The 16,163-nt window shown below is 42.3% G+C and overlaps 3 protein-coding genes and 2 non-coding genes across 5 annotated transcripts; 1 reads left to right on the top strand and 4 right to left on the bottom strand.

The window, feature by feature from the left end:
* Positions 1–50: 50 nt before the first annotated feature.
* On the bottom strand, positions 51–9,816 carry LOC6737907. Its single transcript, XM_002084698.4, has 5 exons — positions 9,099–9,816; positions 1,325–1,512; positions 1,092–1,249; positions 784–967; positions 51–634 (listed from the first exon to the last, which is right to left on the bottom strand). The coding sequence occupies exons 1-5, from the start codon at positions 9,132–9,134 to the stop codon at positions 451–453; spliced, it is 750 nt and encodes a 249-aa protein (XP_002084734.1). The 5' UTR covers positions 9,135–9,816; the 3' UTR covers positions 51–450.
* A 3,143-nt stretch (positions 9,817–12,959) lies between these two features.
* Positions 12,960–14,927, top strand: LOC6737906 (zinc finger MYND domain-containing protein 10 homolog). Its single transcript, XM_002084697.4, has 4 exons — positions 12,960–13,745; positions 13,805–13,994; positions 14,057–14,496; positions 14,554–14,927. The coding sequence occupies exons 1-4, from the start codon at positions 13,075–13,077 to the stop codon at positions 14,612–14,614; spliced, it is 1,362 nt and encodes a 453-aa protein (XP_002084733.1). The 5' UTR covers positions 12,960–13,074; the 3' UTR covers positions 14,615–14,927.
* Positions 14,673–16,116, bottom strand: LOC6737904 (40S ribosomal protein S12). Its single transcript, XM_016171414.3, has 4 exons — positions 16,045–16,116; positions 15,913–15,955; positions 15,572–15,706; positions 14,673–15,065 (listed from the first exon to the last, which is right to left on the bottom strand). Exons 2-4 carry the CDS (start codon positions 15,927–15,929, stop codon positions 14,798–14,800), a joined length of 420 nt encoding a protein of 139 aa, XP_016031681.1. The 5' UTR covers positions 15,930–15,955; positions 16,045–16,116; the 3' UTR covers positions 14,673–14,797.
* Positions 15,135–15,205, bottom strand: LOC120284870. Its single transcript, XR_005544132.1, has one exon. It is a non-coding gene; the product is annotated as a small nucleolar RNA U18 (small nucleolar RNA).
* On the bottom strand, positions 15,785–15,855 carry LOC120284871. Its single transcript, XR_005544133.1, has one exon. It is a non-coding gene; the product is annotated as a small nucleolar RNA U18 (small nucleolar RNA).
* Positions 16,117–16,163: the final 47 nt, after the last annotated feature.

Below are 16,163 nucleotides of genomic sequence, written 5' to 3'. Positions count from 1 at the left end.
ATATTTTGAATAATTTTATATTCCATCCTTTTTGAATTAAACGACTGCAGTCACATTTCGAAACGAATGTTTTTATTTTGAATTTTCGAATGCCGTAATTAGGGGTTCTAATAAATACACACTACAAACGCACACAGGCATTTAATCAATTTTGTTTAAATTTAGACTTAACATTAGGATTCGATTATTTTTCGAGCAAAATTTCATTTCAATTTTATACAGCTGAGTGGGATTGAAAGGAGAATGAGAGATGGGGGGAAAACATTAAATAACATTGCAAAATTGATTTCGCTACAAAAAATAATTCCTTTTAATTAAGCCAGCCAGCCAGCCAGCCAGTTCAGCCCAGCTCGGCTTGGCTCCGATCTGCTCCGACCCAAAACTCGCTCAGTTCTTTTGGTTGCTGTTGGTGTTCCTGGTGGTTACCGCCTCCGCCTTCGTTTCCTCCTCCTACGGTATCATGTTCGGCTCCTGGGCGGCGCCCGTCGAGTACTTGGGCTTGCACACGCATCCGCTCTCCACCAGCACGTAATCCTGGCCAGTCAGCGTCACCGGGCCGAGCGGAATGACCAGAAACAGGTAGGGTACATAGGTTTGCGTACACTCGCCGCGGACCACATCGCACTCAGAGGATCTAAAATTGACCATGGAAATGAACTTTAAAAAGAAGAACTAGTGGAGAGTTTGGAGTAGTTTAAGTTAAGGGTAACTTTCTTATTTGAATTCAATTTGTTTGGTATACCAATAAGATTTGTATTAATCAGCTGCCAAAATATTACTTACTCGCACACTTCGAAGACCACCTGCTGGAGGAGATCGGGGAACTTCTGGACGATGGTCACCGGCTGGCCGGAGGTGAGGCTCACTCCGTACATGGGCGCCGTGGTGTTGTAGCGCGTCTTGCAGAGGCGCGCCGGCGTCTCGCTCTTGCACTGCTGCGCCGGCGTGGCGTTCTTCAGCGAACGACCTGTTAAGTTGCGATGCGATGAGATTGATTAATCAATCAAGTAGTCAGTCGATCAATCAATCAATCAATCAGGCGGCGGTTCGATCGATTGGTTTGGTCAATCAGGTGGCGGTGACCGACTTACCATAGCGACTGCTTCCGACGGCCTCGTTGTTCACCTCGTCGTAGGCCCTCAGCAGAGCACTGGTGGTTATGGCTGGGTCCAGTGTGCTGGGCAATTTGCTCTGGCGGCCACGTCGCGAGTTTCCGTTCCAGTTGGAGAATGTGCGCGCCACGGCCGCGCTGCAGAGATCCCAATTGGATGGTCACAGGGGCGTTAGAAAAGAAAGTTGCTACCACGCCAGATGACTGACTCACCTCGGATATGGCGCATTATTGGGACCCAGGCAGTCCAGCGAGTCCGTCAGCGCATCGCCCGATAGGTACTTCAGGCCACGCCCCCCGCTGCAGCGGCTGGGGGGCGCATCGTCGCTGCTGTAACTTGGCCACAACGCCGCGTTTGCGCAGGTGAGTGCGATGCTGAGGACGCAGAGAGCCGTTAGGTGCTGCAACAGGTTCGAAGCGGTACGGATATGGGTTATGAAACGGGCCAAAACAGATTATTCACACGGTTAATTTGTAGCTCTCTTGAGCAGTTAGTGCATACTAGACTCTATAGTATCTATTATCTATAGCATACATATGCAACATTCAGATATTTGTATTTTGTAGTTCGTGGTCTAACAATCAAAGCATCAACAAAGTCAAAAGATAATGAATAACTCTATTGTTTTTAAGAATAATTTTTATTCCAAAGTTGTACCATGTAATGCGAAGCATATCACTAAGGCGTTTGAATAAAATGATATATAAATTTAAAAATAATCTTATCGAAAAAAACAAATAATAACATTTCGAAAAAAGGTAAAATTAAATATCATAATGTGGAATGTCCAACGATTACGTAGTAACGAAACGCACCCAGAACGTTAAGATAGTCTGCATAAACAAAAGCTATTTAACTATAATAAAACAAAATGAAAAATGTTGTTTTGTAGATCCCTAGCAATCACAAAGTTTTTAAACATTTAAGAAGACTTCTTTCTTTGTTCAGAGGCATTTCTTGAAGTAATAATCATTACTATACAATATCAGCGACTTTAGAAATGTTGCATTTATGGTTTTTGATAACGGGTAATCGGCGGAGGAGGGAAGTGCTGTCTCATGCTGAAAATACAACTAGTCTTACTGAACTGAAGTTCCGTAAGAGTTGTAACGTGTTTTATGGCCTGTCGTTGAACCGACGACCCTGACCATGGCCCAGCTATATATGTTTGTTTGTATATAACATACATACAGCTGCGGTTAAAATAATAGCACTACTGCAGGTGGAAAGTTGATTTCCTAAAAAAAGGTATTGAATGTTTATTTTTTTTAAAGTCTGATTGCATGAATAATAAGTACCATATGTTGTCTCTCTAAGCAAGAAATTTTGACTCTCTCAATGTAACGGTTCTTTTTGTTTTTGGGCACTTTCTGCAAAAGGGAGCTAAATGAGGCGGTAACAAAAATAGCACTGACCACGTTTTTGCTGAATAAAATTAATTTGAGTGATTGCTTTGGGTTTTTTTTCGACATATTTTGAAAAAAGGAGTTGCATTAAAGGTTTTAATTGAATTTTTTTCAAAAGAAGACCAAAAATTCTCTAGTTATGGGTCGGGGAAAGCATTCTACCGTCGAAATAAGGAATTTGATTAAAAACATGATCTGTGAAGGTAAAACCTACGCTAAAATGAGACGGTTTTTTTTGTTTTTCAAACAATATGATCCGCAACGCACTGCTGTTTGTCGAAAATAACGAAAAACGTGGAAGAAAGCCCTCTATGTCCAATGTGGAGATCAAGCGCTTGGTTCGGCAAAGCAAGAAGGAGCCTTTTAAGCCGGTGACGGAACTGAAGAAGGAGCTTCAGACAGCTGCAAACGTGGAAAAAGTTCGCAAACACTTAAGACAAAACAACCATAATGTGTGCAGTCCCAGAAAAGTCCCGCTTTTGACTGTGAAGCATGTGGCAAAGCGAATCGAATATGCCAAGATACGCAAGGACTGGCCTGTGGAGAAGTGGCGCCACATTTTGTGGTCAGATGAGAGCAAAATTGGGTTTTTTGGTTGGAAAGGCTCTCGGTCTTATGTTCGGCGTCCACCACGAACTGAAAATAATCCTCGCTTCACCTTTAAGACGGTAAAGCACTGGGGATCAAACATCATGGTATGGGCGTGCTTTTCATACTATGGAGTAGATCCGATTCATATGATTCAAGGCATCATGGATCAGCACATTTACACAGATATCCCGGAAAATGTGATGGCGCCATATGCCGAGGATGAAATGCCGTTATTTTGGACATTTCAACAGGATAACGACCCAAAACACACGAGGAAGAAGGCTCGAAAGTGGTTTGAGCAGAAATCGATCCGAGTAATGATCAGTCACCCGACTTGAATCCAATCGAAAAACTTTGTGCGGACGTGAAAAAAAGGTTTCTGAAGCCAAGCCCAACCATAACGAGAAACTTTGGATTCATGGGGGATCGAGGATCAAGGATTCATGGAGCAAAATTCCTCAAAAACGGTACCAGGACTTGGTGGACTCCATGCCAAGAGGATGCGCAGCTGTCATTGCCTACAATGGTCACGCAACCAAATATTAAGATTCTTTAAACATAGTTCTTAAGATATAATCCATTTGTTGAACTCTTATTTTATTTTTTTAGTTAGTTTTAGCAAAATACGAGAAACAGTGCTATTTTTGTTACCGCCTAAATTTGGAGGTTTTTCTTTGTTTTACCAATTATTTTTAAAATATCCATTAGATCTGTTACCAATTTTATTATTTCAATTGAAAATCATTGTAGTATTTAAGATTAGTGGAAAAATTTTTGAAAAAATGTCAGAAAATAGAGAAACGATGGGGCAAACACGAAATGTGCTTTTGGTGCTATTATTGTTACCGCAACTGTATGTAGTTGTCTAGCACTATTTGGCTTTTGGCCGAGGACTCTACGGAGTTCTGGGAAAGGCTTTAAAAGTACGCCACTGCAGACGATGGCGATTACGCGTTACAAGGGCTACTCATTTTGGTTTTGATGGAGGGAGTTTCTATTTTCACATGCTTGACCCGCTTAGCCCCGAAATCCATAAACAAATTAATTAAGCTCATAAATAAGCATCTTGCGGGGGGCACGGCGCTCGTGAAAGTAAAAACAGAGACGAAAACCCACATCCATCCAGTTGGAATGTTTGTAGTAAGACATACGGACATACGGACACTTTTCAGTGGCACGGCATGCAAAGCTGACTTCTAATATGGTCTGAACTTTTTATTGCCTCTTCTCGCGGTTTTTATCCAACCGCGCTCGCATGTATTTTCTTTCACTTTCTCCGTGCAGATTTGGCTGCTGATCAAGTGCCCGATTCGTGCCGAAAAACCCGTTTCGATTGAATTAAAATTGCAGCACAAAATTTGCCATTTCTTCTGCTTTTTTCTGTTACTTTTTTTTTGCAATTTTTTGCATTTGACTTTCTGTCGAGAAAATCGCTGCACGTAAGTATGTATACGATAATCTTTGCTTTTCTTTGAGCCTTTGTGCGACTGTCAATGGCGGAATACCGCAAATATTTCTTAATTGATATAAATATTTTCTTTCTGCTATTATTGTTTTGTTCGGTTCGCACATTTGGTAAGTTTGCTAGCCAACTTTCTTTTCAGTTAGACATTTGACAAAAAATAAAAAAAAAAGACTAATGAAAAACGAGGGGGCCATAATGGTCATTGCGTGTGCGCTGCGCCGCTGGGAAAATAAAAACGAAAGCGAAATTCTATTATTTAATTCTTTTCCCATTCACTACACGAATTTAATGGGTGTCTGAATGAGCGGTAAAAGGGGGCCTACACACGTGCAGACCAGCCGGCTCTTCAGGTTCGATGGTGCAACTATGGCCACAAGCACTTCCACTCTCACCGCGCCTTTTGTCGAATTCTTCTTGGGGGCTCATTAAACGCGCTTTTCCCAACATTGTCATTTCGTTGCTCGGACTTTCCGTTTTTATGACTCTTCAGCAATTTCGTTTAATAAATGCTCGCTGTCCCCTCTTAATTCGACATTAAAGCACTGGGGAGCCGGAGAAGCCATTGCCATTTGAACCTGTCACTAGACGCATTTCTACCTGGTAATTGCCATCTTGATTGGGCCCTCGTCGGCTCCTAATGAGGCGACTTTTTTGGGTCTGTGGAGTGTTCATTGTAGTGTTTGCGGCATGACTGTACCGAATGCAAATAATTTCGAATATAATTGGGCTTTGGAAATCGAAAAATCACGCATTAATCAAAAACCCATTGACGATCCGTTGACAATTTTGGTTTGCCTTGTCATTAGGCTTACATAACAAAAACAACAATAACAACTCCGTGCACTACAACGATTTTCTATGCTCTGCTTTGTATTTGCCCGCGAGGAAAAGAGAAAAGAGACGATCCAAGCAAGGCTTGAAAGAACTTAGAGATGACAGCGTGATGAATACCACCACATACCACGAAATAAGGTATGTAAATTTAATTTAATTACTCAGGCAACTAGAAGCAATATTCCAAAATCACAATAATCATCAAAAATTAAAATAATCAAACAAAGTTGTAAATTTTATTTTCTACTCTTTAATTTTGTTGAGACAGAATTCAGTGTTTAATTATTATTAAGTATTCATATATAACCAACTTTATAAATCCATCCCTGCAATTCAGATATTTTAGATATTCAGATATTGATATATCGTTGTAGATTTATAGACGGTAATCTGTAAACGCTAATCCACATCGTGACACGGGATCAGCACGACTTAGCCCTTCTCTATAAAGAACCGATGGCAAAGAGACGCCACAACAACAGCAACAAACGGCAAAAAGAGACAAAGCGACGGGCAAAACTGTCAAGAGCAGCGGCTCCGTTCGTGGATCAGGTGCCGTTATAACGAGGTTAACGACCCACATCGCCATCTCCCTCTCATGCCATCTCTCTATCTCTTTCTCTGTCTCACTCGATTGGCATAAACAAACATTGGCGTTCAATAACAAATGAAATTAAATTCTAACAGCTCAGCTGCACGGGTGAAAATTGGTTTTGGGAAAGCATGGCAATGTCGACAGATTATTGACAGCCAACAAATAGCCGCCGGTGACTGCGACTTTGGCTGTTACTGTGACTTTGACTGTGACTTCGATAGCTGCGTTGCACGCGATGTTGTTACTGGTTGAAACCAGGAACAGGTTTATTGATAAGCGTAGCCCATAGCCCCGGGCATTCCCCACCTTGGAGTTCCACATTCTCAATGGATGTCAGTGATAATGCATTGTGATTGAAACGAATTGAAAGAGAGAATTGTGGCTTGGCCGTTGGCTTTGACTTCGCTTGACTGACACAATTTCCCAAAGGCCTTTGTTCGCCGATTGTGGATCAGTTGGTCAGGAAAAGCCGATAAAAAGCAAAGACCAATTGTTATTGTTTGGGAGACGCTGTCTGTCAACAGCGAGGCGTGTCGAAAAACTGGTAAGAATTGATGCTAAATGATGTATGTACGAGGCTTCAAATATTTCGAAAACTCGGTCTGTGCCACAGACTCTTCGAATTTGTGTTGACTCAAAGCTTGATTGGTTATCCATACAAATTATTTTGACGTTTTTAGGATGATAAGAATGTTTTTAGACTGGTTATGATCTAGTCTTGAAAAACACGGGAAGCTCCAGATGAAAACCATTAAACATTTCGGTTTCCTTTTGTGTATGTTTTAAAGTGAGTTCACTTTTTGCACCTTGCGTCAATCATCGATTATGCATAACCGATTTTACCATTTATCGATCAATTACATCGCCTCAAGAACAGTTTTCTTTACAACTCTGTGCCTTTTTTTGCTACTTCCCAGCACCGTTGCGCATTAGACCGTTGGTTTATTGTGTTTTCCATTATTTTTTTCGTTCCGCGACAGACAACAAAGCTCAATGCCGTGATAACCCCGAAGCGACAAAACTTTCAATGGGTTTTTTTCCCCGAAGAAGCAGCCGCTATGCAGATCACGTTTTCCCAGACCAAAACCAAATCCAAGAGCAAGACCAAGACCAGAAAAGGCCAGGCCAGACCGCAAAGTAAGAGCGGGACAGGTGCAATGGACCTGGCTTAGTGCGCCTTTGGCCATCGCTGCTCCGTTTCACTCCCCCGCACTTGAGTCTTGGTCGACGACAGCGGCGCTTTCATTTTTGAACCGCGTCCATTGTCCAGATGGTGGGATCGGAATTGAGGAATCCATGGAATCCGTGGAAACGGGGCTAAGAGTGGAGCTGGGCTGACCAAAACTAGAACCGATGTATTTGAATGACAATGGGCAACACTTTTACTCATTACGCTCTCGGTTTTAATGCCACGGATCTAGATACTTACATATCTGGGCAGAAGTTTCACTGGATGATTCGCATCATTATCTTCTGGGCCACACAATATCACTGTTAGCTTTTGGCGCTACATTAAAGTCGGCAATTAACACAATTGTATGACAAAACTCCCCAGACAATCAGAACAATGCTGTTGTAATGATGGAAATATTTGACCCAGAACGCCGTTGTGGCTAACAGTTTATAACTCCGTTTTGCAAATAGTTATATAGGCACCTCAGATTCTCCGTGTTAGACCAAAAGCCAAAATGCCAGAACATGAGACGCTCGAATGGGAATCTTCTACCTGTAGGGCAGAATCAGAGACTCAGGGGAACGCAACCCATAAAAATCAAAGTATGAATATATTTAGCCTACTTTTTATAAAATTTTTATTTCGCTTTTGCCCACGGCGTGCGCGGCACTCGAGCATTTAGGCGACGCTTTGAATCATCGCTACACTGGCCACAAATTCCAGTTCCTTAACATCGACTACATACTTTAGTCTTATTCGGAAATAAACCTAACAATCAGTGTTCATTTTAAGCATTCATTGGTAGAATGAATCATAATAATCATATGTTAAATGAACAAGTAACGGGAAAATCGTGTTCATTCAGTAAAAATGAACAGCATATCACTAATTTCTAATAACTAACAGGTTATCATATTTGTTTCTGTGTGGATTATTATGGGTTAAATCGTAAAAATTGCCGGGCAAGCAGAGAAAACAACCGATCGAAATCCAAAACTCCATGCAAGGGAAATCGTTGACTAAGCGATTCGATCGAGTGGGCGTGTTCTTTGGCTTTCTCGCTATCTGCCTGATTAACATTCTCATGAATCCAAAGTCGGTCAAGTTCACAGGGGTTTCTGTGGTCCCTACGGCTTCATACCCTACAACTTAGGGATCACAACCGGTGGCGGTGGAAAAAAAAGAAAAGTATTTTTCCCACAAGAATGCAGCTGCATTCCGCAAACCACCACCATGCCCAATCGCTGGGTCAGATCTCCTGCCGCATTCCTCGACCTGCCGACAGGGCCCATATATCACTTGTAACCATAACCGCGAGAGCTCTCTAACTTTTGCCAATTCAAGTGGCAGGGCCAAGACGTGAGTCGAATCGAATAGCCGTAGACACGCAAGCATTTGCGGGGGGGAACGCAGCCTAGTAAAAGTTATTTGGCCATGGTAAATTCATTAAAAATGCGTCAAGACCGGACAAAAAGAAAGTCCAAGAAAGGTGCTAATTCATGCCATGCCATCGGCCGATCGGGCCAGCGAAATGGGTCGAAGTGGGCGAAACGCCGGAGCACCGAAGAGCTGAGCTCCAAATGCCATCCGGCGGCAATCGGAGAACCCAGCCCATGTTCCATTGCTCCACGCCAGGCACTTAGTGGACCACCACCGAAGGTGTTGCCTGTGGGCTGCGGGATGCACATGTACATATGTACATGTGTGCACATATATAGCCATATTATATGCGTTCTTTATGCCATACTGGTTTCCCAAAAGGAACACAACGTCGCCGACGAGAACAATGCCAAGTTCAGGCAAAATATAAGAAGAATGAAAAAAAGAATCCAAGACGTGTAAAGAGATCTTGCAGCTGCCACTCCTTGTGGGCGCTACGGCTTTAGTGTCTTTATTTTTTGTGCTTATTGGGGTCACTTACTTTGACAGAACTTCTACTTAAGCACCGGTATTCCATTTTGTAGCTGCGTGTGTTGCCTGTTGGTTGGTTAGTTGGTTGGCTGGATGGATGGATGGATGGTTGGTTGGTTGGCTGGTTGATTGTTGGCTTATTGGCTGTACTTGGGGGCACTTGAGGTGTTCTGTCGAACGTCTCGTATATCGTGTCTTCTGCCGGCGACTTGTCCGATTCGAATTGCCTTTTCACTACACTTCTGCTACACTTCACGAAACGAAGCGAATAAAATATCACACGCTGATTTCACTGGATGCCTGGATTTTCAGAAACACTATGTAGAGGTAACGCGCGTCCAACAACCGACCAACTCGAGCGCTCAACCTGAACTGACGGACCAGGTAACGTTTACCATTCCTTAAGCACTTGGTGTCTCGCTGCTGCCAATGGGATCTTCGGCTACATCGCACTCGTAACCTGTTGCTGTCGTGCAAAATGTTGCTGCTGCTGCTGCTGCTGTTGCCGCTGCAGCAGATGTTGCTTTTGCTGCTGCTGCTGCCGCTGTTGCCTCTGTTGCTGCAGAGGATTGGGTTGTCCGCTGGCATTGTGGGTGCCGATCTGGATACATGTGTATGCTCCGCAAGAAACAATCGAGGCAGAAGCAAGCCAGGAACACCAGGGTATAGCACAGGCACACGAACAGCACAATTCCGACCAGGAATGTCAGGATTATGGTTAAAAGCATTCTGATGCTTCAGCTCAATAAATCAAACTAGCCATTCAATGTCTCATTTACTTTTTAAAATTCGAAAATATAGTAAGATATGAAGATGAATGGATAAACAGATTTAAGGATTTTGTTATGATATATTATGATTTCATTATCAAGTGGATCTTACAGGATATTGGGTTTAAATTATTATTATATATATGTAGCTAAGTAGTATTAATATAAGAGAAGATTAAGGAGGCTGCCATCTTGGACTTTAATGTTTGACTTTAAAAAGAAAAATGGTTTCAATGCACTATACACATGGGATTTTGGCATGTGGATCACATCCTCTTGGCTCTAAACTTCTCCTTCTATGGCTATCACTGCCTGCTGCGTCATGGGTGATCCAACTGCCATTATTTGTCGGGGCTGAGGACGAGCCCGCGGCAAAGGTGCATCCAGATGAAGGATTCGCATTAGTGCCGCGCAGCACCCGCAGAAGATCAGGCAAATGCAGCAGACACAGCAGAAAATAATTGAGGTAACTGCAAGGATCGGAAACAATATTAGTCCTCTTATCATGTTTCCAAAGGTTTTTTTCCGGCAAAATCTGTATTAAATCTGTATATGTTTGAAGTTAAAATATCAGATCATAAAGATGGCATGATGTTGGGATCGGCGTTAACTGATCACTCCACACACACTCCATTGTGAACACACCGGACTTAGGAGATATCATCTGACATTTTGATTCCAACCAAAGCCAACTCATTCATAATCTTGTTCAAATATTAGGCCCAATATAAGGTTTCTTTGGGTTGAATTTCCAGAATTAAATGATTTAATTGAACAAACTTCAGTGACTAATTAAACCTAATCTTAATTTTACAGGAAATCCATGGACATTTGTGACATTTTACATCACTTAATATTTCAAATTTTGATAATAATAATGAGAAAAACTTAATATTAAATGGATATGACAATACTATAATACGGGAAAGGGTTTCCATCTTCATACGAATCTGAAAGCATTGCAAACCGACTTATCGGTTAATTGGTTATCGATTAATGGCATTGCGCAATCGCGCATTCTGTAAATGCCCATCGTTCCATTTCTTTCACTCCGTCTGGCAATTAAAAGGCGCTTTTCATTTTCTTTTGGGAAAGTTATCAAGCTATATTCGTTTCAATTCGTTTCGGTTATTATCGAAAAATGAAGAAAACGCCGAAAGGCCACAGAAACTTTCATAGTGGTCGTAACTTTTTCCCCATCGGCCAAACGACATTTGAAGTCAATTGTCGTCGCGTCGTGCAGAAAAAGCGTTCGACCGTCGCTACGTATATAAATAAAATTAAATTACTACTAACAATTGAAACAAACGCACTGCCACAAAGAAAACGAAAGAAATACTGTTTGTCCCCCACGAAACATGAGACCCCCATGACCCCCCACCTGCCCCATCCGCACATCTCCATCCTCGCATCACACGCTACGCATGCGCAGTGTCAACGCAACTTTTCAGCGAAAGTGACTGAACGAGTTCCAATTGTCCACGGCCGCCGCTCCAAACGCCTTTATCGGTGGCCAACAATCAAGTGGCCTGCCGTAATATGTAGCTGCCAAAATAAATGAAAACGAAATGCCTGCGGACTGACTGCTGCCAAAAGCCAGGCTTGTTTTCCAAAAAGGTTACTAACTCTTAACGTCTAGACTTTAGACTGCTAGACTGCCCATATTTGCATAGGTAGCTTTTAAATTCTGCAGCTCATTCATCTTCTATTTCTATCCTATAACCAAAGACACTAGAATAACAAGATGCGTAACGGCCATACATTGGTTTGGCACTATGCAGCGCCACTTTTTTGGTGAAGACCAAATTTGCTCTCTTTCCGCTCGCTTACGCTGAGAGCATAAGAAATCTAAAAATAGAATTTGCTTGCTTGTGTGAGTAAAAACAAGAGACGAGATCGCGTATATGTGTGCGTGTTGTGCTAGAAGACGATTTTCGGGCCGAAATCAATTCTGATCGAAGAAACGAATTTACATATGTGGAGTTGTGGCCAATTTCGTAGCAATATGATGATATGAAATAAGAATTAAAAATTCACGCCCTGACTATTATAAACTTTTATAAGTTTGTTTACCAGGTCTGTTCTATGTGCATAACATTAATTATTTTCATAAAACCATAATGAGAAGGCACTACTTTCATTTGTGCACTTAATGCATTGCTCAACAATAAATTTTTTTATACACATTTGTTTTTTATTATTTTTAAAAATAGTTTCGAAAACTTTAATGTGTATTTTGCAAATATTAAATAATCATTCAGATGGTGCCTTTAATTTCCCGAAGTCTGAGGCACGAAGTGTGGACACAAGCACCAACAATCACTGCCTTATTAATTTTTCTCACGTCGCAATCTGAATACCCTAATGACAAGTATTCTAATATAAAGTCATTTTCGAAATTTATTTTGTGATGTACATAGATTCGGCTATTACTATTTCTAAGCTTTATTTAAATAATAATAACGTTACGGCTATGCAAAACAAGAATTTTTCCCATGGTGCCAATTGTTAAAAAATAATATAGATTTAAAGTCAACGAACTTCTAAGGTCAAGGGAATATTTTGTCAAATTTACAATGCATGAGCATACGTGTGCACACATACAGTTGTCTGCTATCACTGCATGCGTAGAAAAGAGCTGTTTGCTGTAGCGCTCTCCGCTCTTTCTCTCTCGAACAAAAACTCGAGAGAGCCTGGAGCCACCTCTAGAGCCACGGCCAAAAAATCGCGTGCCAAAAAATCGTATAACGTTACGCATCTTGTTATTCTAGTGTCTTTGCTATAACTATCCTAACTATGATATAATGTCAATAGTACATATGGATGATACTTACATTTACATTACATTTTAACATCATTTACCATCCTTCCTCCTTTACCACCTATTAGTTCTCAGTTATATTTTCTAGTTTTATTTTCTAGCTTATTTTCTTTTTAACCAGGGCTACAAATATGCTCTTTCCACTTTTTCAAACATGTTAAGTTTGCTCTTAAAAATTGGTATACCAAGAGATTGGCATTCAAATTTAACGTTAAAACCACATCTCTTAGATATGTTTTATTTATTAACAGAATCCTAGCAACCACTGCCAGCCATGACAACCTAAAATAATAATTTAACTCAGTCCCCATTCTTTCGTTACTATTAGCAAAACCAGCTGGATAAAACGTTTTGTTTTGAAATTTGCTAAAAATATTAAAATCAGTACAAAAAAAATGGTGAACTTTGTGCATCCCGAGGAAATGTATCTCTTTGTGGAGAGCATTCGTCCATTTGAGGTGCGTGAGGTGGGCAGCCCGAAGTGGCTGGAGGTGCACGAGATGATCATCGGGCTGAGCCAGCAGGCCGCCTTGGAGCTGTCCCAGCATCGCGAGGAAGAGGTGAAGGAGTTCCTCATCTCGCGCGACAAGCTACATGTGCTGATCCACGAAGCCTATTGCGTAACGTTGTGGAAGACGCGTGTTCTGCCGCTTCTGCTGGAGATTGATCCCAATCCGCAGGCCACGTTCCTCATCTACACGGTGCTATATCACGAGGCTGCTTTGGTAGCGCTCCTGGATGTGTGCCTCTACCATCCGAGTGGCTGTGAGACGCTGCAGGAGTCTGTGCTGGATTTGATTGACTATTGCGCCCAGGCCATTTCCCAGGTCATTGGCTTGGTCAGCATGGGTTACCACGAGAACGAGACAAAGCTGGACGTGGATGAGGCAGTGCTCACGGAGCTGGAGCGCCAGAAGCGCGACTTCATCTATAAGATTGGACTGCGCTGCATCTCAGTGCTGAACTACATAGCAGATAATGTGACATTGTTTCATCTGAGCGCCGCACGCCGTTTGCTGGTGACCCATGACATTCCGTGGCTCATGGCCGATGTGCTCAGCTTCCGGTGAGCAGCACGGATTAGTGCTGCTATATTTATATTTTACACAGTTCTCATCGTTTTAGTCCATGGCAGAGAAAGACCAGCAAGGGGATTCAGAAGTTCATCGACGAAAAGTGGACCAATGTGGACGACGTCACCAAGATTGTCAAGCCAGAGGCACAGGCCTGGTTTTGTGTGCGTCAGCTGCTCCTAAATCCTCAGATCATGGAGAACTATGCTTTCAACGAGGCACGCTGCAAGCAGTTACACAAGGTTAGTTGCCACCTACATATATCTATGATTAATGCGCTGGCTTACCAAGCTAACTTCCTTAGCTTTTGGGTCTCATGCACGAGTCGTTGCTGGACCAGCTGCCGCCGCTTATAGAGCTAAAGGTGTTCCTCAGCCGTCTGACGCTCAGCGGCAATACGGCCAAGACACAGCCGCTCTTGCTGGAGGACATTCCGCAGATCCAGGAGGATCTGCTAAAGGATGTCGAGGAAAATGGTGGCTTCTATCAGATTGCCCAGGATCAGGACTCGGTTTTCCTCAGCAAGAACAAGGAAAACATCTGCGCTTTGGCCACTCGCCTCAGCAAAGCCTACGGCACGGACTTGCTCTGTGAGCTGGAGCAGAATATGGATGATCTTAAGATGGGCGAAGCAAAGGATGCCGGCGCTGGTGGCGATGGAGATACGGATCATACCTGCGCCACTTGCCAGGCGAAGGCCAAAAAGAAGTGTGCTTCCTGCAAGAAGGTGCACTACTGCTCCCGGTGGGTTGGACGCAACTTTTGTGGAGTTCGCTTCTTTTATAATTTTTTTTGTTTCAGTGATTGTCAGCTCAAGGATTGGCCACAGCACAAGCTCGTCTGCCTCAAAACCGAATCGTAATCCAGCCTCTAGTATACAAAATAATCTTTTCAATAGAATAGAACATTCCAAAAATGTAAAAAAGGTCGACTTTCTTTTATTTTTTCATCTGGATTCAGGTGCAATACGTTTTATTTTCAATTAGCGAATAGCTTAAAAAGAACTTTCACGTAGTCTCTCATTCAGCAGGCAGTGCGCAGCTGTTTAGCTGTTCTGCCTGAGATGGTCCTTAACCACGTCCAAAGCGGGTGTCTCCTCACCGAAATCCTTGATCACGACCACGGAGCAGCCGCACACCTTGCGGGGCTTGCCCTCCTTGTCGATCTTGCACAGACCGGACCATTCGCCCAACTTCTTGTGCGAGTCCACGCGGATAAGGGGGATCTGGTGCTCGTTGCACAGGGCGGTGACCAGCTTCTTGTAGTTGGGCTCATCGAAGGACTCGGCCAGGATGCACAGAACAGCCTGACGCCTGTTGGTAAAACAATATATGGTAATTAGGAAATGTTTTTATCATACAATGCAACTCGATTTACTGTCATTTGCTCAGTAATTGGAAGGTTTTTAATCAATATAAATTCATAAACACGGACCAATTAATTTCATCACTGTCAGAATAGCAAAATCAAGATGATTTAATGTGGAAACACACTTGGGATTTATCTTTAATGCACTTAGTAAATTATTATAAATATCATTACAATTAATAAACAATATAAAAAGTCAAGGAGGAAATAAAATACATTTCCTGAAAATAGGTTAAGTTGAATGAAGACCCGGATTTTTTAAAACGTGGTCTATGCATTTAAAGTGATTTGAACTAAAATATACATATATTTCATTCAATCATATAGATTGTTTTTAACTATAGAATGGTCTACTTTGAAGTATATTACTACAACTTTTACCCATTCGCATTTTGCATCCAAGAGCCCAAGTGAATAACCACGTTGACCGGCAGATTGTGGGACTACTTACTTGTCCAGGGCCTTGCAGGCCTGGTGGATGCCATGGACGAGTCCATCGGCGATCAGGGACTTCTTCAGGACCTCCTGGAGGGCAGTGTTAATGTCCATGGCGCCATCGAGCACGGGGGCAGCGGAGGGAACATCACTAGATCGGAAAAATATATACTATTAGCAATCAGCGCCACATGCCTTGCCGCATTACACAAAACTCGACTTAGCCTTGCTTGTTCAGTAATTGGAGAATTTATAATCAATGGAAATTCATAAACACGGACCAATTAATTTCATCAACAAGAGGTTTTTTCGAGCACGGCGTAAAATGCGTATTTCGTCTATGAAACAACCACTTACACATCAACGTCGGCCATTGTTCTGCGGTTAAGGATGCACTGCACTGGAAAAGATAGTTAAATGTTTATATTTATTACATTTTCGATAAGAAAACCTCTAAATTTCGGAGAAATAAAATCCACGCATCTGTACCTTTTGACAACCGGAAAGAAAGAGAACATAATCGGCATGGCGGTGGAGATGTGAGTTTTCAGCTATTGGTACAAATATCGATAGTTTCGCAGAGCTGCATGATGACGCGATCGATAGTG

Source organism: Drosophila simulans, chromosome 3L (assembly GCF_016746395.2).
Source record: "Drosophila simulans strain w501 chromosome 3L, Prin_Dsim_3.1, whole genome shotgun sequence".
Lineage (NCBI taxonomy): Eukaryota > Metazoa > Arthropoda > Insecta > Diptera > Drosophilidae > Drosophila > Drosophila simulans.
The sequence above is the reverse complement of the archived record's forward strand: the minus strand, read 5'-3'. Positions and strand labels throughout refer to the sequence as shown.